This window comes from Danio rerio, chromosome 12, assembly GCF_052040795.2.
Source record: "Danio rerio strain M-AB ecotype USA chromosome 12, GRCz13ab, whole genome shotgun sequence".
Classification (NCBI taxonomy): Eukaryota; Metazoa; Chordata; class Actinopteri; order Cypriniformes; family Danionidae; genus Danio; species Danio rerio.
In genome coordinates, this window is record NC_141032.1 from 25,060,660 (window position 1) to 25,086,935 (window position 26,276).

Below are 26,276 nucleotides of genomic sequence, written 5' to 3' on the forward strand. Positions count from 1 at the left end.
CCCAATTCACCTGTACCGCATGTCTTTGGACTGTGGGGGAAACCGGAGCACCCGGAGGAAACCCTTGGGAACGCAGGGAGAACATGCAAACTCTACAAAGAAACGCCAACTGAGCCGAGGCTCGAACCAGCGACCCAGTGACCTTCTTGCTGTGAGGCAACACTACCTACTGCGCCACTGCTTCGCTTGATACCATTCAGATTGTAAATCAGTTAATTATTTATCGATGACTATTGATTTACTGGAGTCTTAACTCTGGCTGGATCATTTCAATCAGTGAGTTGTTTACTGGACACTCACTCTGAAGTGATCATTTGAATCAGTGAGTTGTTTACTGGAAAATCACTCTGATTAAATAATTTGACTCAGTGAGTTTTTTTTACTGGAGAATCACTCTGATTAAATCATTTGACTGTTTGAGTTGTTTACTGGACACTCACTTTGAACGGATCATTTGAATCAGTGAGTTGTTTACTGGAGAATCACTCTGATTAAATCTTTTGACTCAGTGAGTTGTTTACTGGACACTCACGCTGAACGGATCATTTGAATCAGTGAGTTGTTTACTGGAGACTCACTCTGATTAAATCTTTTAAAGAGGTGAGTTGTTTACTGGAGACTCACTCTGAACGGATCATTTCAATCCGGGGTCACCACAGCAGAATAAACCGCCAACACTCATTCACACTCATTCACACTCATACACTACGGACAATTTAGCCTACCCAAGTCACCTGTACCGAATGTCTTTGGACTGTGGAGGAAACACGAGCACCCGGAGGAAACCCACGCGATTGCAGGAAGAACATGTAAACTCTACACAAAAACGGCAACTGACCCAGCCGAGGCTCGAACAACCGACCTTCTTGCTGTGAGACGACAGCAATACCTACTGTGCCCCTGCGTTGCCCTTCCTAAATTTTATTGCTTAATAAATTTTGTATGTGATTTTATGTTAATTTAGAATAAACTGTGGAATGTTCTCAGTAACATTTGTTATGGAAATATTGGCCGTATATGTGCTGTTTGCATATATTTCAATTAATATGGAAAGCCAGTGCATGTTTTTACCTAAACTAATATTAGATTTTTATTAAATGCGTGTGCGTGTAAAACAATATAATTTCCACAAACAAATTATGGCGTTCTTTTTTAAAGAAGTTGTTACCACCCCATTTAGAGCATCATTATGGGTGTTTTACTTTATAACTAACATGGTTCAAACGATGGATCTACAACAGAGAAACTATGGGTTTTGTAAAACACTGGTCTCTACACCGTTCTTTTCCCAACGATGCATCATACTATGATAGTTGAGCCGCAAGTTACGTCATTATTTGGGAAACGCACCCCTGAATGGATCATTTGTATCAGTCAGTTGTAAACTGGAGACTCACTCTGAATGGATCAATTGAATCAGTGAGTTGTTTACTGGAGAATCACTCTGAACGGATCATTTGAATCTGTGAGTTGTTTACTGGAGACTAACTCTGAACGGATCATTTGAATCTGTGAGTTGTTTACTGGAGACTCACTCTGAACAGATAATTTGAATCAGTAAGTTGTTTACTGGAGACTCACTGTGAACGAATCATTTGAATCAGTGAGTTGTTTACTGGAGACTCACTCTGAAAGGATCATTTGAATCAGTGAGTTGTTTACTGGAGACTCACTCTGAAATGATCATTTGAATCAGTGCGTTGTTTACTGGGAGCAGCACTGTTGCCTCACAGCAAGAACGTTGCTGGTTCAATTGGCTGGACCAGTTGTCATTTTTATGTGGAGTTTGCATGTTCTCCCTGTGTTCGCGTGGGTTTCCTCTAATGCTAGAGGAATAAACTAAAGTGTGTATAAGTGTAAATTAAATCAATTAAAATAAAGTCTAGATACTTAACATATGTACTTAAGTACTGTACAGTAGTGAAGTAAAAGAACTTAGTCACTGTCCACCACTAAAAACACACCTTATGTACATTTATAAAGCTATACTTTGTATTACATCAACTTTAAAAAATAAAATAAAATAGTTAATGCTTATGCCAGGTGTTTATGCAGCATCTATGAGTGGGACAGTAAATTTGATGTTATTTATTTCCATGTTTTTGAAAGTCATGAAGCACTATTGTGCAGTTTCAATATTGATATTTGTGATACTCTCCTATTCACTGCCCTCTAAGTTTACCCAATTATGACGACTTCTGCTGCTGAGAAACATGGACACGTGAAAAGAAGCCATGAACAGCTTAAAAACACAAATAGTACCCATTCTTTATGTCTAATATGGTTTGACTTAGTTGCATATTTCAACTTTTTAGAAAGGCATGTGAAACCGAAAGCTGGCCATAGGTCAATATTTATAACTATATATACAGGAAAGCTTCAGCCCTAAGGATTCAATCCTCTGTCTGTGCTAGACTTTAACCTTTCACCTCAGGAAATGAAAGGAAAACTTTCACAGTTTCACAGCAGCCGCTCTGTTCAAACGTTATATTGTTAGTCTTAACTGATTGTAGCAGAAGGTATGGTGAAATAAATGTTTACTGTGACCTTCTTAAAACCAGACATTGGTCTTTTGAAACATAAATGCACCCTGTTTGTTTTCAGTTCCTAAAGATTTGTCATAATTGTCAATTTTTGAAGAATTGAGATCAAATACATCATATGAAAGCTGAATAAATAAGCACTCTATTGATGTCAATTACAATAGAAACTAAATTTGGCTTATAGATACAACTATTTGAAAATCCTAAATTCAAGGGTTCAACAAAGTAAAAATACAGAAAAAATGGCTTTAAAATGTTCAAATTAGGCAAGGCAAGGCAAGGCAAGTTTATTTATATAGCACATTTCATACACAGTGGCAATTCAAAGTGCTTTACATAAACAAGAATAAAAGTAAAATAATAATAAAAACAAATAATAAAAATGCGTAAAAACAAAACAAAACATAAAAACACGTAAAATGTGATATAAAAGAATGAAGAAGAAGAGAAAAACATGATAGTGCAATTTGTTGGACGCAGCACAGTGCTCATTCAGTAAAGGCACAGCTAAACAGATGTGTTTTCAGCCTTGATTTGAATGTGCCTAATGTTGGAGCACATCTGATCATTTCTGGAAGCTGATTCCAGCAGCGGGGAGCATAGTGGCTGAAAGCTGATTCACCCTGCTTTGACTGAACTCTTGGAACTTCTAGTTTATATGATCCTTAAGATCTGAGTGATCTGTTAGGTTTGTATTCAGTGAGCATATCTGTGATGTATTTAGGTCCTAGGCCATTTAGTGATTTATAGACCAGTAATAATAGTTTAAAATCTATTCTAAATGTAACTGGCAGCCAGTGTAAAGACCTGAGGACAGGTGTGATGTGCTCTGATTTTCTGGTTCTGGTTAGAATTCTGGCTGCAGCGTTCTGGATGAGCTGCAACTGTCTGACTGTCTTTTTAGGAAGACCAGTGAGGAGTCCATTACAGTAATCCACCCTGCTGCTGATAAAAGCATGAACAAGTTTTTCTAAATCTTCACTAGAAACAAAGCATCTGATTCTTGCTATGTTTTTGAGATGATAGTATGCTGATTTACTGACTGCTTTGACATGACTGTTGAAACTCAGATCTGACTCCAGAGTCACACCAAGATTCTTGACCTTATTTTTTGTCGTTTGACCTTTAGTGCCAAGGTATGCATTTACCTTGAGAACCTCATCTTTGTTTCCAAACACAATCATTTCAGTTTTCTCTTTGTTTAACTGAAGAAAGTTTTGGCACATCCAATTGCTCATTTCATCAATGCATTGGCAGAGGGTGTCAATGGGGCTGTAGTCATTAGGCAGTAAGGCTAGGTAGATTTGAGTGTCATCAGCAAAGCTGTGGTAGGAGATTTGGCTCTTTCTCATTATTTGGCTTAGAGGGAGCATGTAAAGGTTGAACAGGAGAGGTGCCAGAATCGAATTAAGTTCTTAACAATGCATATTACTAATCAGAAATGGCATTTTTATCTATTTATGCCATGTCTTCATAAAACATGATATTTACTCAATATTTACTATAATTTGGCTATAATTCTAACCATTTTGACCCATACAATGTATTTTTGTCAAATGGCAAAATTATACTTGTGCAACAAAAGACTAGTTTTGTGGTCCAGAGTCACATTTGCACTCAATAATTTGGTGAATGCTTTTATCCAAAGTGACTTACAAATGAGATCAAGTAATTAAAAGTAACAAAAGACAACCTGTAAAGACATTTCTCAGTTAGTGTAATGCACTACACAAATGTTATAAATATAGTGCTCAAAAAAATAAGGTAACAGTTGGAGTTACATTGAGTTAAGTGTTCCCTTTATTTTTCGAACAGTATATATTATCACACATTCAGCTATGAATAACATGTTCTGACTAGAGTTAAATAAAGGCCTGGTTTTGCTTTTCTCTAGGCAGCTGATCTTGGTGAGGATGAGGCAGACCATGATTCATCCTGGAGTGGAATGAGAGGTGAGTTTGTGTTTGACTTATAGACCATAAATAAGAAGCATTTGTTCCACAAAAGATTATTGGTTGTAATTTGTGTTACTCTTTCTCTTTTTTTTCAATCTCTTCCTGTTTTCCATGCCTTTTCAGAGTACAAGGTAAGATATTGTGTTTTTAAGGGAATGCTGTAGCTTTTCAAGTCAGTGACTAAAATAGGTTGTTAGTAGACTGTTCTTATTGGAGGGTAAATTTTATATGAAAGTAACAAAGCATAACCAACCAGTATTAAATACAAATTTACTTGCATGGTAACTGGATTTGGTTTTAAGATGATATCAATAGTATTATTTGAAATGAATAGAAAAATTGTTCATTGTTTCCATTCTGCTTATGCTATTTTAGAGGTTTAAGCAGTGTTAGTTCTCATGACAGTTTTAGAAAATAACGCAAAATTTCGCACAGCATTTCGTGAAAATATGCATTTGTTTAAAATATGTCATACTGAGCCTAAACTATTGAATTGTAGCGTGTAATTGTGTGTCATATGCATGTTTACAGGTGTACCCATATGACATGCTAGCTGTGTCCCACAGAGTCCGAGTAAAACTACCACGTGATGTGGACCGCACCAGACTGGAGGTAATGCTTTATTAGAACTTCAACTACACCATTTCCCTGTTCTTCAGTTTCCTTCCTATGTGGTTTATTTTTAAGTTCATACTTTGCTTTCAATGCTGTAGATGATTTGTCTCTAGCCTTGTGTAGCCAGATCTTCAAAATTGTGGCTCTTTAGCAACTTTCACTTGCCAAGGATCGTCTAGTGGCCACTTAACTGACATTTAACTGACAAATAATAACAGATTTTGGTCAGTGTCATGTTAATGGGATATTCATCCTAGTGATGTCTGCTTTTTAAAGCACTGTCGTATGAAGCTTTAAAACTGTTATGAATGGTTAGTTCCATGAACAGGGTTTTTATCATTGCTGTTTCAAAATGTTTCATAATTTCGTGGTTCTCCGTTGGGGGTATTACTCACACTCAAAATCCAGCGGTTTTGTGTCATTGTAGAAACACTGCTTGATCATTTTTACCAAACCCTGGTAAGTTTTATGATTACAAAAGTATGCTTATTTTAACCTATATTTAACAATATTAGACAATATCACAAAAGCTTTGCATTAGATAGACTATACTTTCAGTTTAAATTGTGTAAAGTTTGCTTTAATATTTATTGCATTTACAGTTTTGACCAGGTATCACTACACTAAAAAATGTAAGAGACAACAGATAGTTTTATGTTGCTTGAACTTATTTGAATAAGTTAATCAGGGTTCAACTAATTTTTGGAAAGTTATGCAAAGTTTAACTTAACACTTTTTAGTCAGTTTGATTGATGTAAGTTAATATGACTAGAAAAGGAAATTATGAGGTAAAGTCAGCAAGAAAATGTTTTGAGTGTAGCATAATATGTTTCAAAGCCTTCAAAGTTTCATTTCATGCATTACCTGTAACCACAAAATTAAAATATACTCTCAATTGAATGATCCTCATGTAGTTTCAAATCGTCATGAATTTCCTTGTTCTGTTGAACACAAAAGAAGATAAGGAACGTGTAAATTTGTAGCCATTGGCTTTCATAGTAGGAAAAAGTAGAAGTCAATAGGTGTTGGTTTGATTAAGATATCTTCTTGAAGAAAGAAACTCAAGCTTTTTGGAACAAGTGTAGGGTGAGTAAATGATGACATAATCTCCATTTTGGGGTAAACTAACCCTTAGGGCATGAAAGAATAACATAAATCCACAACAGCCTGTTGCCGTGGGCCGGGACAATCAATAAATCATTCATTCAAGAATAGAAAAGTCTCTCACATATTTTTGTTTTTTGTTTAGGACAGGCACTATTTTCCTTCATAAATTAGAGTTGTCCAGCATGATGGTTGCAACATAGGCTCATTCTGAAAATGTAGCCCTATGTACATTTCTGGAGATCGCAAATTATGTAGCCAGAGGAATATATAGACTTTCATCTCTAAAACGAATGCTACAGGGCAGTATGATGCCGTTTCTTTTCTTGCTTACGAGCCAACCGCTTACCTATGTTATGTAAGGGGGGTCTCTTCACACCGCCACCACCAGTGTGCAGCATTCGCTTGGATGATGCTACAGCAGCAACGGTGGAAATCTGGCCAGGACACCGGGTTACACCCCTACTCTTTTCGAGAAGTGCCATGGGATTTTTAATGACCACAGTGAGTCAGGACCATGCTTTAATGTCTTATCTGAAAGACTCCCTGCTTTCCTGCTGTTATCAGTTTGTCCAGTTAGCTTGACATGTATGTCGGTGGACTTGAGAAGCAGAGTGGAGTTGACCGAGATAACGGGGTCCAAGTATGACATTCGCAAGAGATATTTGAGATCTGAAAAAGCACCCTCAAGCAGATTTGCGAAAACAAAAAAACTGCAAAAGCACTTTGCTTTTAGGACGTATTTTGCTCTCTACATAAATGTGTATAGGAGTACGCAATTAGAATGAGCCTGGGTTGGATGGTTTACATGTAAACATTAAAGAAAAAGACAGAAATCCTGTAAACTCCAAACAATCAAATGATGACTTTAATATTCCTGACTGAAACTAAGACTAAGTGGTACTTTTAGGATGATTTACATTTACATACGGCTGGAGCAAGGCTTGTCTTGTTGCTGTTTAATCATCATTTTGTTCAATATCAATCTGGATCACAGAAGCCAAAAAAAATGTTTGCTTGTGAATGCGTATGTTTGAGAGGTTGTAGCATTATGAGACCGCAGTCCACATGCCAACAGATAATTTATCCCTGGCGTTCCTGGACACCAGTGTCAGTGTTATTAGTGGGTTTAAATGGAAAAGGGATGAGAAATATCTGGCGCGCTTTTACTTCAGCATGAGTTATGAGAGATGCTAATTTATCGAGCTCACTCCCTATAACTGTTCCTGTGGAATCACTGTGGTTAAAGCTGCAACATCTCAAAATCTGTGTGTTTTCATCATCATGTGATTGCTGTCTCGATATAAGAGGCTATTGTCACATCTGTTTGAACTAAGCTTGATTGGAGTCATCCTCCCAGCGGGAGACCCTTGCAACACCCAAAACGTTCCAAAGACGCTGATTTCAGCGTTTTATTTGGAGACACGCAAGACACCCAGACATCTGCAAGTGCTGGAGAACCACATATGACGGGCCTGAAAGAATAAAGATTTATACAAATGCATTCTGGAATGATTTAAACCCAAATTGAGGTCATAGGCTTACAAGTCTGGCAACTTTCACAGCCCCCCAGTGGTGCTCGTAATCCCGATGGTGCTGAAGGCAATGAATGTCCTCCACCATCCAATAGCTGTAAGTGACACATGCATATATAGCTGGTTGTAATTATTGTCAATATTGTATTATTTTTCAGTCCGCCTTTAATCTGGAATGACGTTTGTGCCATGCAGATATTGTTACCAGAATAAACAGTGCTTAGATTTCTGGCAGAGGTCTGTCGGGTTTGTTCTGATTTAGGTCTGATTAGCTCTATGACAGTGTTATTTTAGGCCTTTATAGATGGATGACTGTATCGCGGAGCTATTCAGCATGGTTTATAAGTGGTCGCTCACAGGGAAATTATTAATCTGTCATGATTTATTCTCTCTCTGAAACGACAAAACTTTCTTTTGTGCAGGATAACAGGAGATATTTAGAGGAGAAAGTCTGTGCTGCGCGTTTCCATACAATGAAAGTAGTTGGTGCCACAGCTGTGAAGCAAGACTTTCAAAGCAAAAAAAGAAAAAATGGAATTAATGAATATTTAAGTTTGAGTCTTTTCCTCACAAAGTTTTTATTGAATTTTGAAACATTTATTATTTGTAGTTAATGCTTAAATTAAACGACAGCCTTCAGTTTGATAGTCACACTAAGGGCCTTATCATACACCCAGTGCAATATGGTGCCAGGCGTGTATGGCCTGACTTCTGTATTTATTTTTATTTTCATATGGCAGGTTTCATTTTCACGTTTTGCACCCTGTTGTTTAAATTGCAAATCTTTTTGCACCACTTTGTGAAGTTATGCGTGTGCTGATCTGAAAATGAGGTGTGTTAAGGTGCATTGCTGGCATGTTTCTATTTTGAAGCAACTGAAATAGATCGCACCATTGACCAATAAAAAACTGGTCAGAAGTCGTATTTGTTTTGGAGATGCATGCATTACCATATGGGACAATGGGAAATGTGTTTAAATATAACTCAGTTTTCTTTATTATTGTTCATTTATTTCACAAAAAACACATAACGGGCCGTGAACTCCCCCCACCCCCCTCCCCCCGGCTTTTATTTTTTGTTCTGTTTTTGAATTTGTTTTTAAAAGATAGAGTTTGATAAATTAGATGAGCTGCTCCGACTGTCACTGAATGGCAAATGAAAACGGCCTTTACCTCAAAACTCTGCATTATAAGAAAAAGAAAACACACTGTACAGTCAGAATTGTAGCATGTATTCTTAACTTTTTTTGCACAGTGACGCTAATTTGAATGAGTCGGATTTACCTTTACATTATATGGCAACTGCGCTTCACGAAAGACGAAGTTAAGATTCCGTTCTTTATACCACATGGATAAACAAAATGGATAATAAGTATAAACAAGGATAATAAGGATAAACAAGAGACGAAAAAGAGATTATAGTGAGAATGAATGAATGAATGAATGAATAATTAAATGAATGAATGAATGAATGAATGAATGAATGAATGAATGAATGAATGAATGAATGACAGTTTCTAAGATATGAGAGGCATCCCCTTTTTGCCCAGTAAGTTTATCTTGTGTTTTATTTGCTGATGTAAGCTATTTTTAAAAGATACGTATAATTTATAACCATACATTATTTATATTACATCATATCACCTCTTAAAAGCTTTTTGTATTAAAGGACAAGGTACAGATATTGATGTTTCACAGTGTTTTACTCTACATTATTTGAATCTAGCAAGCTTTGTAATGTTTACATTTTAAATCCAAATCCTAAAAATCAGAAATGATAACAGATTGTTAAGATTTAATTAATTAATTTCCATTTAACGTTATTGATTAATGCACTTACTTGACAGATTTCATTCATTCATTTTCCTTTTGCTTAGTCCCTGATTTATCAGAGGTTACCATAGCAGAATATACCACCACTTACTTGACAGATTAAAAATAATAATAGTTTTTTAATAATCCTATCATTTCAGAGGCACCTGTCACCAGAGGACTTCTACAATGTGTTTAGGATGACCATTGAACAGTTTGACCGTTTGGCCTTGTGGAAAAAAAATGAACTGAAGAAGAAAGCCCGCCTGTTTTAAACCACGCTGAATCGCTTGAAAGAAAGCAAAGATAAAGAGAAAACCTCTTCTCATCCGTCCTGTGCGCACTGAGGGATGAGTGTGAGAGAAATATATATGCACCTCCGTTCTGCTGCATAGCTATTGCCATCCCATCTCACGCTGAGGAAGAGGAAGTGCTTTCACAACGCTGTTCGCCACCAAGCTTCATGTGTGAACGCCACATCACATGGTCTGAATGTTAATCCGAGACTGGAGTCGGAACTCAATTCTCCACGACTCTCTTTGATTGTGTTCGATTTCGCTCCCTCGGCTGTCTTTGTGATTACTGCGTTGTATTCTCTCTTTGTGGAAAAAGCACTCAATATTGATATAAGCCTCTTTCTTTACATTTTATACAGTTGATAAAACACGGCCAAGCAGCTCTACTTGTAAATCTTTATGCTGTGTAATAACATCCAATGTTCCCACTCCCCTTGTCTTTTGCTATGATTGTCGTCCAATGTCCTTGTCTACTCATATAGAGTGCATTATTCTGCCTCCCTACCACATCAGCAGATCTGGTTCCAGAAGTATTTTTACCATTCAATTTTCCGATAGGGATTAAAAAAATGTCATTATCAATAATTAAATGCTATGTGAAAAATCAAAAGTTTGATTTGAAACATAAGAGAAAAAATCCATCAAAAGAAAAGGTTTACAAAGAACTACAATCTCATGAAGCATTGCAGATGACACAGTTGAAATCAGTGGAAATATAAAACTCTTCATGTAAAGTTGTTGGTTGTATATTTATACCCCAACGTCAAGTTAAATACTGGTATGCAAAATTTTCAGGTATTTTGATTGTTCACAGCTGGTCCTGCATCAGTTCACGATTGATTTACCAATCAAATGATTCCTAACTCACTATAAATAGCCAGAGTTTTCTTTTCTCAGTATCTTCATCTTGAAGATGCGAAGTCCAAAAACACGCAACCTAAGTAAATTGAACATACCAAATTAAACCATAGCCAAGCTCTTAGCAAGTGTACTTCACTCCTTAGACATACTGTATTTGTCATTAGTCAGAAATAAGACAGGGAGAGTTCATCGAGATCTACCTGAGCTTAAACTCCCCTCTCGCCCTGCAAATGGAGGGAGCCCAGGGCTCGAGAATCTCATAAGCTCAATCAACTATTGAATGCAATTTAGTTCTAGGTTTTTTGTCTGGTGAAAACCAAACTAGTGCAGAAACATTTTCTGGAGTCTTAAAATTAAAAGTTAAAAATCATAATTTTTTTTTACTTACTGTTGATAGGGGGCGCTAAAATGTTTAAGCCACTATTGCTAAAATTATTTTAACTCTTGAACAGAATTATAAACTGTACCTTTACTAAAGTCTAAATATGCTTGTGAAAACTCCATTTGTGGTCACAGTAAACAATTGCATTTGGCCAGGCGGTGGCACTATAACCTGAAAACACACAAACACAAAAGAGCTGAAAAACCATGGTCTCAATGAACTATTTGTTCTATTGGCTTCCCTTCAGATCAGATACGTGAGCCTGTGCAATGATATTTTGGATTTCGCTTCTTAGCAAAATTCAAGTTTAGTGAACTCTAAAGGCGTATCTATTCACACACTTGCAACTTCGCCAAATTAAAAATGCAAGTTCATGCCAGAAATTTAACATGTCCTTGCGTTGAAAAGTTCAAGTTTGGTGAACTCTGACCTGCAAATTACTATCATGTGATTGCATGAGACCCACAAAAGTTCAAAACTTGACCTCTCTACAGAATATATAAAACATGGAGGAATTGCTGGTATTAGCGTAGTCGTATCATCTTGTTTTACCACGCCCATTTTCGTAGCATTGTCCAAATGCATTTTTCTTAATCAAAGACTTGAGTGACTGCCACTTAATTTGCTAATTCAAGTCACATGAATTTCTGAGACTAATAGAAGAACAGAACATGACCTCTCTGTACAGAAGTTTAAAACGTGGAGGAATCGCTTTTTTAGCAGTGCCGCATCATCTTGTTTTATCCTGCCCATTTTCGCAAAACACCGTCTCAGTGTGACAGTATCTATAGATGTACTTAGCAAAAGAATGTAATCTCATGAAGCATTGCAAATGACACAATTATATGTAAAACAACGGAGGAATATAAAAACTTATTTAAAGTTGTTAGTTATATCTATACCAATATTTAATTATCTGGATCAGGGGTTCTGAAACTTGGTCCTGGAGGGCCAGTGTCTTGCAGAGTTTAGCTCCAACTTGCCTCAACACACCTGCCTGGATACTTCTAGTATGCATGGAGTTTGATTAGCTGGTTCAGGAGTATATAATTGGCGTTGAAGCTAAAACCTGCTGGTCACCGGCCCTCCAGGACCGTTTGGGCACCCCTGATCTAGAGTGTGTAAACTGATTTGTTATTTGAGGTGGTTCATGGATTGGATGATCTCTGGTAGCTCTTTGCTCGCTTTAACTGTCCGATTGGTACAATTTCTGTAAAGCATTATGGGAAATGCTGGACAGATCGTCAGAAAAAGCATATACAATTGGTTAACAACATTGGAGCTCACAGCAGGTCTGCCTTTAAAGGTTTTCCCTATAGAAAAAATGAATGAGTTTTTACTTCTGGATCCTAACTGCTTTATTGTTTGCTCAGTGTGTTTCTCTCGCTCTTTTAACCTGCCTGTTCCTCTTTATACCTCCTAAACATGATACTCAGCCACTGCTTGGACTGTAAAATCTATCATGTATTATCAGCTTTATGGAAGCTTTGTCGTTCATGGCTTTAGCATGACCAAGCCAAAGACTCGTTCAGAGCAAGAAGTCAACAAAGCACCTTACATGTGACCTAACCAGACGTGGCGCAATAAAACGACAAACTTTTTTTAAATGTCCTTTCCAGCCTCAATAGTGACAAACAAAGAGCAACAGAACTCTTGTTTGATCGATTGGTTTCTAGTTTCATGACATCTCACTGTTTAGCCCTGCCCACTGTGAAATCTCACTGGTTCCTTGAAACATCATTAAAGGGACGCTTAACATAAAAATAAAGTGTTGCTCTTCATTCAAAAAATTCCCCTGCTCAGTTTCGGCACTAAATGCAGCCACAGCCTCTCACATGACAGCAGGGAAAGGCTCAGCCAATCACAGTGATCATTTGTTTTGGGGGCGGTACAACTCGAGTATAGAATGTGATTTAACCCTTTCTGCATGTCTAGGTTAATACTGACAGCGTGATTTTTTTAAAGTGAATTAATTATAAGTGGGGACATTTCAGTAGTCGGTGGATATTGGTCTGGACACGTCACTTTTGTCCATGCTAAATCTACGCCCATGCTTATAACAAATATCTTTAAGTGTCATTCGCTCTGCTATGACATTTTAAATGCAATGATGGCAAAGTGTGTTCCCTGCAGACACAGGACGTCAACATGACGTCATATTGACGTTGTACCCAACGTCATGGGAACGTTGGATTTTGTTTGGAAATGAAAATCGGGTTGATGCCAGAACCCATATTTAGGCCGACATCAATGTCCAACGTTTAACAGCAAATCAACCTAAAATCAACCAAATATCAAAGTCTAATCATGTTACACCTTGATGTTGTGTGGACGTTACCATTATGATATCTATCAGAAATTGGATTTCGGTCACTTTCCAACACAACCTAAAATCAATCAAATATCAACATACTTTGATAGCATTATTGGATGTCAAATTACATTGTCCTTGGACACTGGCTAGACATTGAATTTTGTCACTTGCCATCATGACCTAAATCTAAACTAATATCAATATCTTATGATGTTGTGTGCCTGCTGGGTTATGACAAAAAGACGGAAACAAATCACGTGTTTTTGTCTTTGGCATGACAACTTATTACCAAGACAACAAAACTTGTCATAAATCTTGCATAAACATGATTGTCATCAAGCCATTATATATGTGTCATGAATTTTATTACCGCGTCATTCTTTTTTTTTTTTTTTACCTCAACAACACTGGTACAAGCTGAATTTGTCATTAGAATGTCATTAAATATTAATGACACTGTTAAGAAAATATTTGACACTTTTAATGAAACATTTTAATGACAAATACTGAAAATTGTCATCATAAAAATGTCCATGACACAATTATAATGGCCTCAAGACAATAATGCTTATGACCAGATATGTTGTCTTGGGAATGTCAAGTTGTCATGACAAAGACCAAGACTTGTGTTTTATTTATGTCAAGTTCTCATAACGAACAATGTGATCTTTGCATTTAAAATGGCATAACTGAGCAACATAATAGTATCACAAGCATGCATAAAACCTCATTTACATTCATGACAATGTCCTATGTCATTTTTATAAAGGTTTCATGACAGTCTTTTGAAAACCTCTTAAAATAAAGTGTTTCTGTTGATACATTGAGGTATTATGAAGTAAACAATTGGTCTATACAAGAAACTGAACCTTAATTACAACATTACATTTATTCCATATAGTCTCTGTGCAAGATCACAAATGAGCTGAAGTTCCCTTTAAATATGCAGTGTCTTCTCATTGGCTGTGATTTGTGTCACATCATGCTTCAGTTTTTGAATATGTCATATTGCGCCTGGTTAGGATACAGTGTTAGTTGATATGTTCCTTGTTAATCGTTGTTGAATGATAGTGAGTGTGAACAGCTGGAACAATGCATTGTTTTTGTGTTAAATTATGTATTTCTTTGCTTCTTCAGGTAAATGTGCAATTCATCCTCAGAGATTTATCATATCACAGTTATTCAGTAAGACATTTAGACTTTGAAATTGATATCTGAACATCACATACTCTTTCCATATATATTGTGCACAATACGCACAATCATAAACGCATCAGCCAGACATGGCATCTGTCTGTATTGTTTTAATCTGCACAAATGAAAGTACTCACGACAGAGTGAACTCTTATTTTTATATGCCTTTTCTTTTCATACAGATGTCTGCCAGATTATTTCCATTTGCAAAAAACGGACTTTAGCATGAAGCCATGCCAAAGTTAACAGTATCTGTAGCAATTAGCTAAACTAATACAACACAACATCTAATGAAGCATGCGGTTCAGTGGCGCTTCATTTTATGACGGTTTTCTTTTGTTTTTTGATTGTTGATAAATGTGTGTGCATTATATTAATATATATATAAATGTCTGTTACACTGATCATGTCACTTTGTAGGCATGCACTACAAACAGAACCATCATGTGAAGGCATAATAATGAATATTAGATTGTAATGATGCTGTGTTTTTGATTTGAGATCTGAAAGTTATTGTTTTGTTTCCTCGGACACATTCTTAAAAGGATGGTTTCCCCAGAATATGTATTGTTAATGTAGTCACCCTCAGGCCAGATGTAGATGACTTTTTCTACAGTAGAATAGCAGATTTTTCGATGAAGCCATGCTCCTTTGTGATTCAAAATGCAAGTCAACCAGCGGATTCGAATGTTATCACTCGATTGAATTGGTGTTATCAGTAGGCGCATGGTGTTATCCATTCACATGGTTAATTAGCTATAGATTAAATACCGCCTTGAAATAATAATGATAATTATTTATATTGTTTATTAAATTTCTCATTATTTTGTATTTTTTTAACATCTACCCCTACTCCAACCCTAAACCCAACCATCACAGAAATCTAAAAACAGATCTGGAGTCTTCTCTATTAGGCATAAAGTGGAGCTTTTTTACAGTAATTTAAGGTTCAAATACTGCATTTTAGTGATATTTTAAGCACTAATTTGGGCTGGATTAGCTTGTCGAATGTTATCTTTACCACACTTTTTGATGCAAAAAAAAAATACTTCCTACATTTATGTGAAAGTGCTTATTATACAACTTTTTTGTTTACAAAAATGTATGTTTATTTACAAGTTTATTTACAGTTTTATATACAACATAGTGAGATTAGGATTTTAGAAATATGAAAGAATACTTATTTATAAATGCTAATTTATCATCATCCATCATAAAAAAACAAACAACAAAAAATTGGGCAGCTGTTAAAATTTATTTACATGAAAAACTGTAGCCTATATGCAGCTCATTTCCTCAGTCAGAATTTGTCCATTTAAATAATAAAAAAAGCCGTCTTTTATTAGTTATTTTATTGGTTATTCTTTTTAAAGCCTTCTATTGGTTATTTTCACAATTGGGATGGCATGTTGTCAAAAAATGGGTCAAATGAGCTTATAAAGGCACCAAATTCTGGACTTTGTCAGAAGGAGGGTGGGTCTTTCAAACCACCCAAACCCCCTGATCCCCCACCCCCCAGCTACGGACCTGGTATAGCTGATTAACCATGTGGATGGATGATAGCCTTCTGAGCCTACTAGTAGGTGCAGAAGACCCCCTACTGGCCCATATCTATTAGCAGATAACCATTGATAACACCCATTCAATCGAGTCCATTCAAGAGGCTGAGTCAATATCACTTTAAGAGTCAACAAACATATAAAGGCAAAACCAGATTATTACACATGGCTGATGTCTTTTAAAGCAAACAAATAGCCAGTGCAAACAACAACAACAACAACAACAACAACAACAAAAATAGCAAATCAATCTCCAAGGCATCAGCTAAAATCTTTAATGTTCCACTGTTTCAAGTCATCCACATCACAATTCACCAGTTGTAGCTTTAAGTTCCTTAATTATTTGGAAGAATGAAGAAAAACAAGTGTTTCGTCCTTTTAGTCATACAAATTTATCACATTCTGTACAAAAAAAGTCCTGACAGCATATGTTTTTTTCTTTAATTTGAGTAAGTCAATCAGGCTTTGACTTAATTTTTTATATTAAATTTTAACTTGATGTTTTTAAAAGTCAGCTTGACAAGTTGAAATAATAATAATTAAGTTGGTAATAAAAAATAAAATTAAGTTGGTTGAACTTAAAAATGTTTTACATTTCAGAAGTTTGAAACTGTTTGAAGCCCCATTACATAGTTCTGTCTTATGAAAACCCATGTGCAACATGTGCCTGTCTTGAACAATATCAAGGCATCTTTGGATTTTTTTTATTTTTTTCTCAGCAGGGAAACTCTTGCTTTCTTGTTGATTGTGAAAGTATAACATTTCTAACCAACTATAAATGTGTGCATATCCAGATCTATTTCTTCGGGGTCATATATAATGTAACATTTGTCATGCAGTAGGCTACATTTTAGCCATCGCTGGTTTTGCCAAAATCTGTTGTTCTGGGGAAAAATACACAGTAAGGCTCATCTCAAACACATGAATGTGTTTGGGTCTGAGTGTGTAGGTGGGAGTCTTCCCAGAAGAGCTGTGGAGGATGAATGCGTTGCTCTTACTTAAACAGCTGTAGAAACAGGCACGCGTGTGGTGTTAGCTGACAGATCAGCAGTGGAGACTAGGTGAGTTCAGATCAGTGTGTACTAAATCATCTTCATTATTATTGTTTTTTACAAATCACTGTTCTAGCAAGGAGGCCATATCTGCATTTGCCCCGGTTCCATTTATGTGTTCTCTTAAAATATGGTTTGCTATTGTGTATGTGTGAAGTCTCTTTGTCTGGATGAAAGCAGATGTAGGGCTGTCTGTGACCCAAGAGAACTCTGACCCACAGTTTTGAGAGCTGCTTTCCTACTTTTGCTACTGTTACACATGAAGAGAGCTTGTGCCTGTTATGACTGCATTCAAACAAATGTTTTGTTTTATACATAGAAAGTTCGAGAGACCTCATTCTGAAGTTATATTTGTGTTAAGATGAGCTCACAGGACATAATGGGTTTTTCCATGGGTGTGCTGCAGGTTTTTTTGTTTGTTTGTTTGTATGCAAGCTAACTACAGAGTACAGTATAACTGTGATTGTGATGTTATTCTGACTGTGCAATGTAAAGAGTTTGGGAAATGTAAATGCACCCATTTTATTCACCATATCTTTGAGTTGCTTTGCAAGAAATATTGATATTCATCTCAATAAATACAGCTATTTCAACTGATAAGTGTTTTTTTTTTCTGTAAGAAAAGTTTCTGACTTGATAGATAGAAAAATATAACTTATAAATATCAGCTTATAAATATATAAATATAACTTGGGCATCATATTTATTTACAGAGCAGTGTGTAAATGTTACCGCCTCCAGACTCTGCTATTGGTTGGATGTTTTTTCAGCGCGCTGATTGATTGGCCCACACGGTTGCCAATCTGGTGCAGATTTGACAGCGCGAGCGGTCCCCTGAGCGAATGCTGGATGTGAATCTGAAGTAGCTCACAGGCCAGAGGAACAAGAACAACAGAGGTGGCCGTTATCAAGTACACGCGGATGCAGGACAGTTCCGTCATTTTGCCATAAAGACATGACGGAAAGCAACGAAGAAGGTAAGATTTTGCATAGAAATTTTGCCAGACAGTAGTCTTTAATGCGTTGTGAAAGAGCTTTGGCCATTCCTGAAATGTTTCCTAATATGTCGATTTCAACACAACATTGGGGTTTCATAAGGACAAGCTCAATACGGTCATTCAGAATGAAAAGCTCTTCGTGGATAACAAACATAACTTTAGCATTTTAATTCTCCCTTGCATAATATAAGTGTGATAAAATTGCTTTATATTGTTTATTTATTTTAATATATATTTCACAAAATGCAGTAATAACATAAAACAGCTTTGAAGTTGCCGTCCTGTATTTACATTAGTGATTTTGTGGAGCTGCCATCAGCTCCTTTCTTATTGTGGAGCTGAGGCTGAGCAGCACAAAGAAGCACGAGGGGTCCTGATGAATGTGCTTGGCTCGTGGGGGCTCTTGTTGAAAAGCACGAGCCTGCAGGGATCAGCTGGCGTCTGGAGCCCAGTCACAGATTATGCAGAGGGGGAGGGGCTGAGAAGCTAAATTATGAAGAGCAAATCCAATTAATTCCATACTATGCGGAAGGATGACACCTAAACCACCGGTAAATGGATGCTAAATAATGTTTTCTTTGTGTGTGGGGTTAATATGAGATTGTCTTTGACAGAAATGTTTTGCATCATTATGCCTTATATTTAAGTTTAACTTTAGCTTATTAGCCCTATTCTTAAGCAATTGTAGTGCTCTTCAAACTTGAAATAGAAAACCATTGGTCATTGTAAATGCCAGCTTAACTTAAGGGCCATACTTAGGGATTGTAAAAGTGTTTCTAACCCTGTATCTGTTACATAGGTGTAAAACACTTTTACAAGGGATTTAAAACAAGTGCTGTGTAAAAAAAAAACATCTTGTTGTTCTCAGGTGTTTTGCAAGTTCAGAGAGGATGTTTGTTTGAAAAGTCTATTTATACGATTAGTTCAGCCCCATTTAAAGGTCTCCTCCATCTTCAGTTTTCCTCTGGGAATAAATGACAATGAAGCAGCAAGAATCGTCTTCCTGTACATTGTTAGCTTTACTGATTTTGGCTCCGAGATGGTAAGAGGGGAAACAGAGCAAAACATAAAAAGCCATCAAAGCAGCATGCTGCCTCTCATAACATTGTCCAGACTGACTCAAAACACTCAAACCAGGTAAAGAAAATAAGGAAGGATCAACTGAAACTGGTTGGGTTTGGTCAAACGTGATTCTTGGACTCCTTCGCTAGAAATACGATCATTTGGAAAAACAAAGATAAGCATGTGAACAAAGCTCAGCATGTTTGATCAATAGCCAGTGTGGAGTTTAAATGGGTGTGACCGAATGCAGTGAGGGATGTTAGTTATGGAGCATCCGGAAAATGGGTGATGGAGCCTTATTTGACCTGTTAATCTACATTTGGCTGAACTTTCTTCACAGTTTGTATCATAGAAACTGGAGCCTGAAATCAGGAAGTTCTGCTTCCTAATCAGAGCATAAACAAAATACCTTTTCCCCATTGAATCCCCCCCTTTAAAAATAATATTTCCTTCTATTCTGGAGTAAATCCGGATGTTACTGGCAATTTCATATCGATCTGGCAGAGAATGAACAACAAACAGATTTGTTTTTCAGAAGGGTGATTTTTATCCCATTTAAGGTGAAAATGCTTGTGGTTTGCACTGTTATTATAGTAGCATGTATAAGCTTGTTCATTTACACTTCATTTCAGCAATTCTGTAGCCACACAAGTGAGGTCATTCAAGGGCTAAATGCCAGTATATAAGTGTTGCATGGCTTCAGTAGGTGGGAGTTTGATATTTTCACTGATAGCTTGATGAGTGGTTTGTACATGTGGTCCGACGTCTTATTGCTTATGCAGTGAAATCATCACTAGTGCACATCTGGATTTTCAGTGTTGCAGCATCGGTGCTAGAAAGACAAAGGCCTCTGGTTTAGACTGAAGATGGTTGACTGGTCTTGCTTAATTTGCAACAGAAAAAATAAATCAGTGGGTCATTTAGTGAATATTCTTTATTTTCTAATCTCTACTTTGAGTGATACAAAAAATAGTGATATTGTACAGTACAGTTCCTGTTTTTATAGTAGCATGAGTTTCCGTCCAGACTGTTTTCCCTCTCTTGTGGTTCTAGTCTAGCGATCTGTGCCTTAGGATAGTTTTCACAGACGAACAGAGTCTCCAGTGGGTTTATATTAGTCTGGCTTGGGGTGCAGCATGTAGTTTAACTGTCTTTGTGTAAGAGTCTGTCCAATACAGCTGTAAACAGCTGCTGATTCTTTCTATTTTGCTTAATTCCATACCACCTCCTGACCTCTGACTCTGATAGGAAATTGTATTCATATATAAAAAAAGCTTGAAGATGTAGATATTTGAAGTTGAGGTAAATTCAACCCCATAGAGATAATGAAATTCAACATTCATTATTACATGTATGCATAGGATTTAGCTTACAGTTTATACAACAATAATGTTATTGAATTTATGGAAAATGTTTGGTTGGGATTCAAACACATGCATTTGAAGTAGTAAGCACTACATACTGTATACCAGTTGTTTTTTATTGTCTTTCTATGTCTATCTATTTCTATTTTCTATCTCCATAGCTGAACAAACTACCAACTACTCTGGCATATGTTATGCAGTTAATGCCCCATTAGGTGCAACCCAGTACTGGAAAACATCCACACCCTCTCTCAATCACATACACACTACGGCCAATTTAGTTCATCCAATTCACTTATACTGCATGTCTTTGGACTCTTAGTAAAGCTGTCTATCTGTGTCTTATTAAACCTTTTTATAAACTCTTCCAGGCCATGTTTATGTGAACCGAAAGCCCCCTTGAGGGCACATAAAGAGCACTGACTCTGTATTAAAGACCACATGAGATTATAGTGAGTTTTGTGGTTTATAGTTCATGTGTATTTACTTTGAAGCCATCTCTCCACCTTATTTGTAATGTAATAGTGAACACAGCCATTTATTTTCACTGCAAAAAAATTAAAACTTACGAGCCTGTCGAATTCAGCACCATACAAAATGTGAATGTATAACTGTGATGTTAATTGTATTGTATTGTATGAGTCACTTTGGAATGGTTTCTGAGAATTTTTCAGTTTTGTTCCTGGAAAGATTTCTTCTTCTGCATGCCATAAAAGGCAAATATCCTAAACTTTTAAATAAATTAAACACACATAAAACAGATTGTTTTTCTCTTTTCTCTGAAATAATAATAATTTATCCTGCACAGAATTTTTCCCAATTACATGCTTTCAAGTATGAAGTTGTCCCTCCCACTGATACCACATACAACCAACTAACAAGTATCAAAGTCATGGTTGATAAATGTAATTTAAGAACGTTTTTAGAGTAAGACATGTAAACGGTTTGCTTTGTTTCAAAACAATGATTTCATATGGGTTCGGTTACTGTAAGTTTCAGGAGGCATTACAATATTTATAAACAGTCCAAAATTTGTTACATGCAAATAAACTCTCACTTCCCACTGGTCAAAGGATACCACCATACTAAATGCTCCAGGATTCCACTCATCCTTATTGTGGCATTTTTTTTCTGCTGTTGCTTTATTATTTCATCACTCTGAACAAGAATCAAGGCAATTTTTGTATTTTGGATAGTTCTCATAAAATACATTCTTCCAACTCAGTTTCAGGCAATTCACAATATATTTCTCCAATATAACCCATGACTAATTTTGAGAGGCTTTAGAAAACAAATGCTATTTTTTATTGTATATTATAACATATCATACATTATGATAAACCCTGGTTTGCTGATTCATTGCGATGGTACGTATCTATTCAGCAAGTGAGGTTCGTGTGTGGTCAAGTCATTTTTTTTTCTTTAGCACTTTTAGAATGTAGATTGTGTCTAAGCAGCTTTGCACGATTGAAGAATGGAGAATTAAAACGCCATAATATTCACTGTGGGTGACAGTGGTTTGAACCAGTGTTTGAAGGATCTCTGTTTTCCTCCCCCTGCTGGATTGTGTTTATGGTCATGGTTGTTTTTGGTCCCAAACCATATACAATTATTTGCTCGTTACCCATTTTACTAGGTAAAGAAAGTACAGAAAAATACAGGATATCATTGATTACCTTATGGTTGTACATATGATTTTTAGAATTTTTTAAAAACTTCACAGTCAAACTCAGAAGAGCACATGAGTCTGTCATGAATGTTGTGCCATTTCTATTATTTCTGATGAAGGCAAGTGGAAATAATATTTAGATTCTCTCTGCACGCATTGCATCAATGCCACTTTTCAGGAAAGAGTTTTGAGTTATGAGTATTTATGCATGAGGAATAGTGGAGTTTGTATGAACTGTTCTCCAGACAGTGTTTTTTGTCATTTTTGTTTGGAGAGATGATACTGGGATTGGGGAAAAGTCTGTGAGTTGGAATATAAACTTGGAAACCCACAACACAGTATTGCTATATTGTATTTTGATTGATTTTCTTTTCAGCTTAGTCCCTTTATTAATCTGGGGTCATCACAGCGGAATGAACCGCCAACTTATCCAGCATATGTTTTACGTAGCGAATGCCCTTCCAGCTGCAACCCATCACTGTGAAACATCCATACACACTCATTCACACACATACAATAGGACAATTTAGCTTACCCGATTCACCTACAGTGCATGTCTTTGGACTTGTGGGGGAAACAAGAGCACCCAGAGGAAACCCACACAAACATGGGGAGAACATGCAAACTCCACATAGAAATGCCAACTGACCCAGCCGGGGCTCAAAATAGCTACTTTCTTGCTGTGAGGTGATTGTACAACCCAATGCGCAACCGTGATGCCACCTATATTAGCAAAGACTATAAAATACACAAGACACGTCACTTAAAGAGTTCAGATGAAACCTCTAAAAGCCCTCTGAGGCTACCATGTTTAAGTTGAGTAATTTCTCTTTTATGTCAGTTAATATGTTATTTTCATTGCCTTTAATGTGAAATTAATGGACACAAGTATAGTAGTTTCAGAAAAATGCTCATGTTAGAAGAAAATTTCAGATGGCACTTACATGTACTTTTTGTATTTGAACTCTTCTGAAACTCTATAAATTTGAATGGGGAAAGTGTATCCGTCAGTATAGCGAATGAAGCCCCGTCTTGTACGGAATCCAATCATCAATCTCCACAGGCTGAGGATTCTCCTAGGGAGGAGCTCGGACCAGATGTGATTTTCTGCAGATTTTGTGGATTCAAACGATTAGAAATAAAACTAAAGAGACAGTTGTTGTCAAATTTAAGGTGTTTCAAGATGGCTGCCAAGTGAAATGACTTGCCATGAAGTCCTTGAATGGACTTTGATTTTAGCAGGGGCGCCCCCAAGGGGTGGCCAGGGGTGGCCACGGCCACCCCACGGTAAACTCTGGCCACCCCTGTGGCCACCCCAATATAATTTTGCTGTTGACATTATTGATTTCAAATGTACTTATAAATTCCTAATATTTAAATAAATAAATAAAATGCAGCCACTATTATTGTTGGTGTAAATGACGTAGCTCTCCCCCTCTGGTTCAATGCTGGTGAAAGCAAACTGATGCATGCGCGCAGAAAACCATTCCCGCGCGCCTCACGCACTCTTGTGTGAATCCCGGTTGGTTGTTTCCATGCACGTCGACAAAATAGGCACCGCTCATGTGCCGTGAATCCGGATTAACAGCCTTTTGTGGAGAGGTGTCGGCACGCAGCGAGTTTTGAAAGTCGACTAAAGTTTATATAAAATGATGATTATGATTATGATGATGATGATGTTACTTTTACTAAGCATGGCTTTAAAGCAGAAAGGATGGATAATGAGTCAGGGAGGTAAGACTTCATAACATGATTTCTCAGCCATGATCTGGTCTAAGACCACAGATAATTATTTAGAATTGTCATAATTAATTTTCATGCAAAAGGTTTCTTAAGTGATCTTGGCATATCACTCCAGTTGTTGTTTTCCAGTAATATTTAGGATTGATTTCTGTTATTTATTTAGAATAATAATTGTATAATAATATTAATATTAATAGTATTTATTTAGAATAAATATAAATAAATGGTTATGTTTATTAAATAACAAATCTAACAATTCAAGGGAGGTGGGGTGTCTAGGGTGGTTTGCCAGGGTGTCATTTAAACTAGAACCGCCTCTACCCTTCCCGATCGTCGTTGACAGCACGCACACACCTTCAATAGACAGCAATGGCAATTTAATATTTACCTTAAGGTACAGTATATCAATAGAAGAAGCTGCATTAATAAAATAGCTCAAAAAGCAATATGGATAAATGATATTATTAGGTATAGTGAGTGTGTATAGTAATGCCTTTTGTTCAGTTTGTTTGGGTTATTAATAAACTCATTATTCTTTCATTTTCTTTTCGGCTTAGTCCCTTTATTAATCCAGGGTCACCACAGCGGAATGAACCGCCAACTTATCTAGCACATTTTTACACAGCGGATGCCCTTCCAGCTGCAACCCATCACTGGGAATAATATACTCATTAATCTTCATTAATTTTAGACATGGCATATACCTTATGATGTACAATAAAAGCACGTAAAAAAAGAGTTATTTATACAGTATATATATATATATATAAAAAGTGTTTTTAAACTAAACATAGATTTTTATTTGGTTTGACCTTGTACTTTCTGAATTATTTCAAGGAATAAATTGCAATATTTCAAGAATAATTAATTAAATGAATAAAAACAACATTATTTCATTTACCAGAAACAAAAATATAACATTACACTGAATTCATTATTTTTTTAGTGTGCCACCCCAAGATTTGGTGCGGCCTCTTCTGGCCACCCCTAAGAAAATTTTCTCGGGGCGCCACTGGATTTTAGTGTGCATCTCTGCTTGTGTGAAGAGTTGTTAGTGATCACGTTTCTCATAAGCATATGGCCCTGTTTTTGTCTGTAAAACAAAGTATTTTTTTATTAAGTACTTATATATACACACACACACACACACACACACACACACACACACACACACACACACACACACACACACACACACACACACACACACACACACACACACATATATATATATATATATATATGGACCAGAAATGCTAGTGTCAAGCTCTCTTAAAGACCACTGGCTGTTAATAAAAGGTTAAAATGTAAATAAATGTTTAGGCTCAGACATTTCTCAATTAGAATTATGCTGACACAAAAAGCCTAAAAAATGAATGATGTTTTCAACAAAAGTATAAGGTATAACAACAATGATTAAGACAATTTATGAGTTTATAGGTACTAAATAGTCCATGACAGCTTGGTTCTGTTTAATTATTAGCAATAAATATGTGCGCAAGTTCAGAAGTAACACTGTATTTACAGAAACAGCTGTCTCTCCAGAGCCTGCCAGTCATGTATTCCCCCGCGGCTCTGTAACATGACCGGACTAGAGTGACAGATCCTTAAAGTAAAACACAAATAAAGTGCTGTTGCATGCCTTTGAGTCTTCTTCATCTCTGGATATGCTCTCCCATTAGGGTTTTACATCAAGACATAGCCAGAGGGAAGATGTAGCTTTGCTCGTCTTTGTGTCAAACTTAACACACTGAGGAGTGCTTGTGTTCTCTAAAAAGCTTCTTCAAATTACTTATTTGAGAATGTGTGTGTGTGTGTGTGTGTGTGTGAGTGTGTGTGTGTGTGTATAGACTGGTGTCTGTACTGTAAACCAAGCTGAACTCTGAGTCACTGTCTAAGAAAGCTGATGCATCACATTCTTTAGTTATACTCAGTTGTCTGTTTCTTTCATCATTAAATATTCTGTGAATCATTTTAAAAAAGTAGAGGATTACTTTCATTTCCGTCTCATTATTTGTTTCCGCTCATAAACATTATTTAATAGAAAGTGAGAGAAGGAGAAAGCAATTGAGTGAGAAAGGTGTGGAAATTGTAGCAAAAGCTGCTGAAGATGAAAGTGGTGGTGGTGGTTGTTAGCACTCCAAAACCACTTCACAGACGGAGAGGGCTCTGATTAGACTGATGTGGTTGGTGTTATTCGCCGGCTGGAAACTCTGGTT

General features: G+C 36.6%; 2 protein-coding genes across 31 annotated transcripts in view; both read left to right on the plus strand.

The window, feature by feature from the left end:
- Positions 1–17,821, plus strand: part of ablim2 (actin binding LIM protein family, member 2) — a 142,930-nt gene extending 125,109 nt beyond the window's left edge. For 26 of the 29 annotated variants that reach the window (XR_015504103.1, XR_015504111.1, XR_015504107.1 and 23 more), the window contains 3 exons: positions 4,438–4,495; positions 5,030–5,110; positions 9,725–14,698. Coding sequence is in view for 1 of the 29 variants with exons in the window: in XM_087276279.1 (XP_087132405.1) it covers positions 4,438–4,495; positions 4,622–4,629; positions 5,030–5,110; positions 9,725–9,838 (261 nt within the window). In the remaining 28 variants the exon portion in view is untranslated. Of the gene's footprint in view, positions 1–4,437; positions 4,496–4,621; positions 4,630–5,029; positions 5,111–9,724 lie in introns of all 29 variants that reach the window. The other 3 variants (XR_015504118.1, XR_015504093.1, XM_087276279.1) reach the window with 2 other exon arrangements.
- Positions 17,822–18,080: 259 nt separating this feature from the next.
- The window catches only part of afap1 (actin filament associated protein 1), a 95,546-nt gene continuing 87,350 nt past the window's right edge, over positions 18,081–26,276 (plus strand). For both annotated transcript variants that reach the window (XM_087276264.1, XM_087276266.1), the window contains exon 1: positions 18,081–18,198. In XM_087276264.1, the coding sequence (XP_087132390.1) occupies positions 18,177–18,198 (22 nt within the window). In that variant the 5' untranslated portion in view covers positions 18,081–18,176. The remainder of the gene's footprint in view (positions 18,199–26,276) is intronic.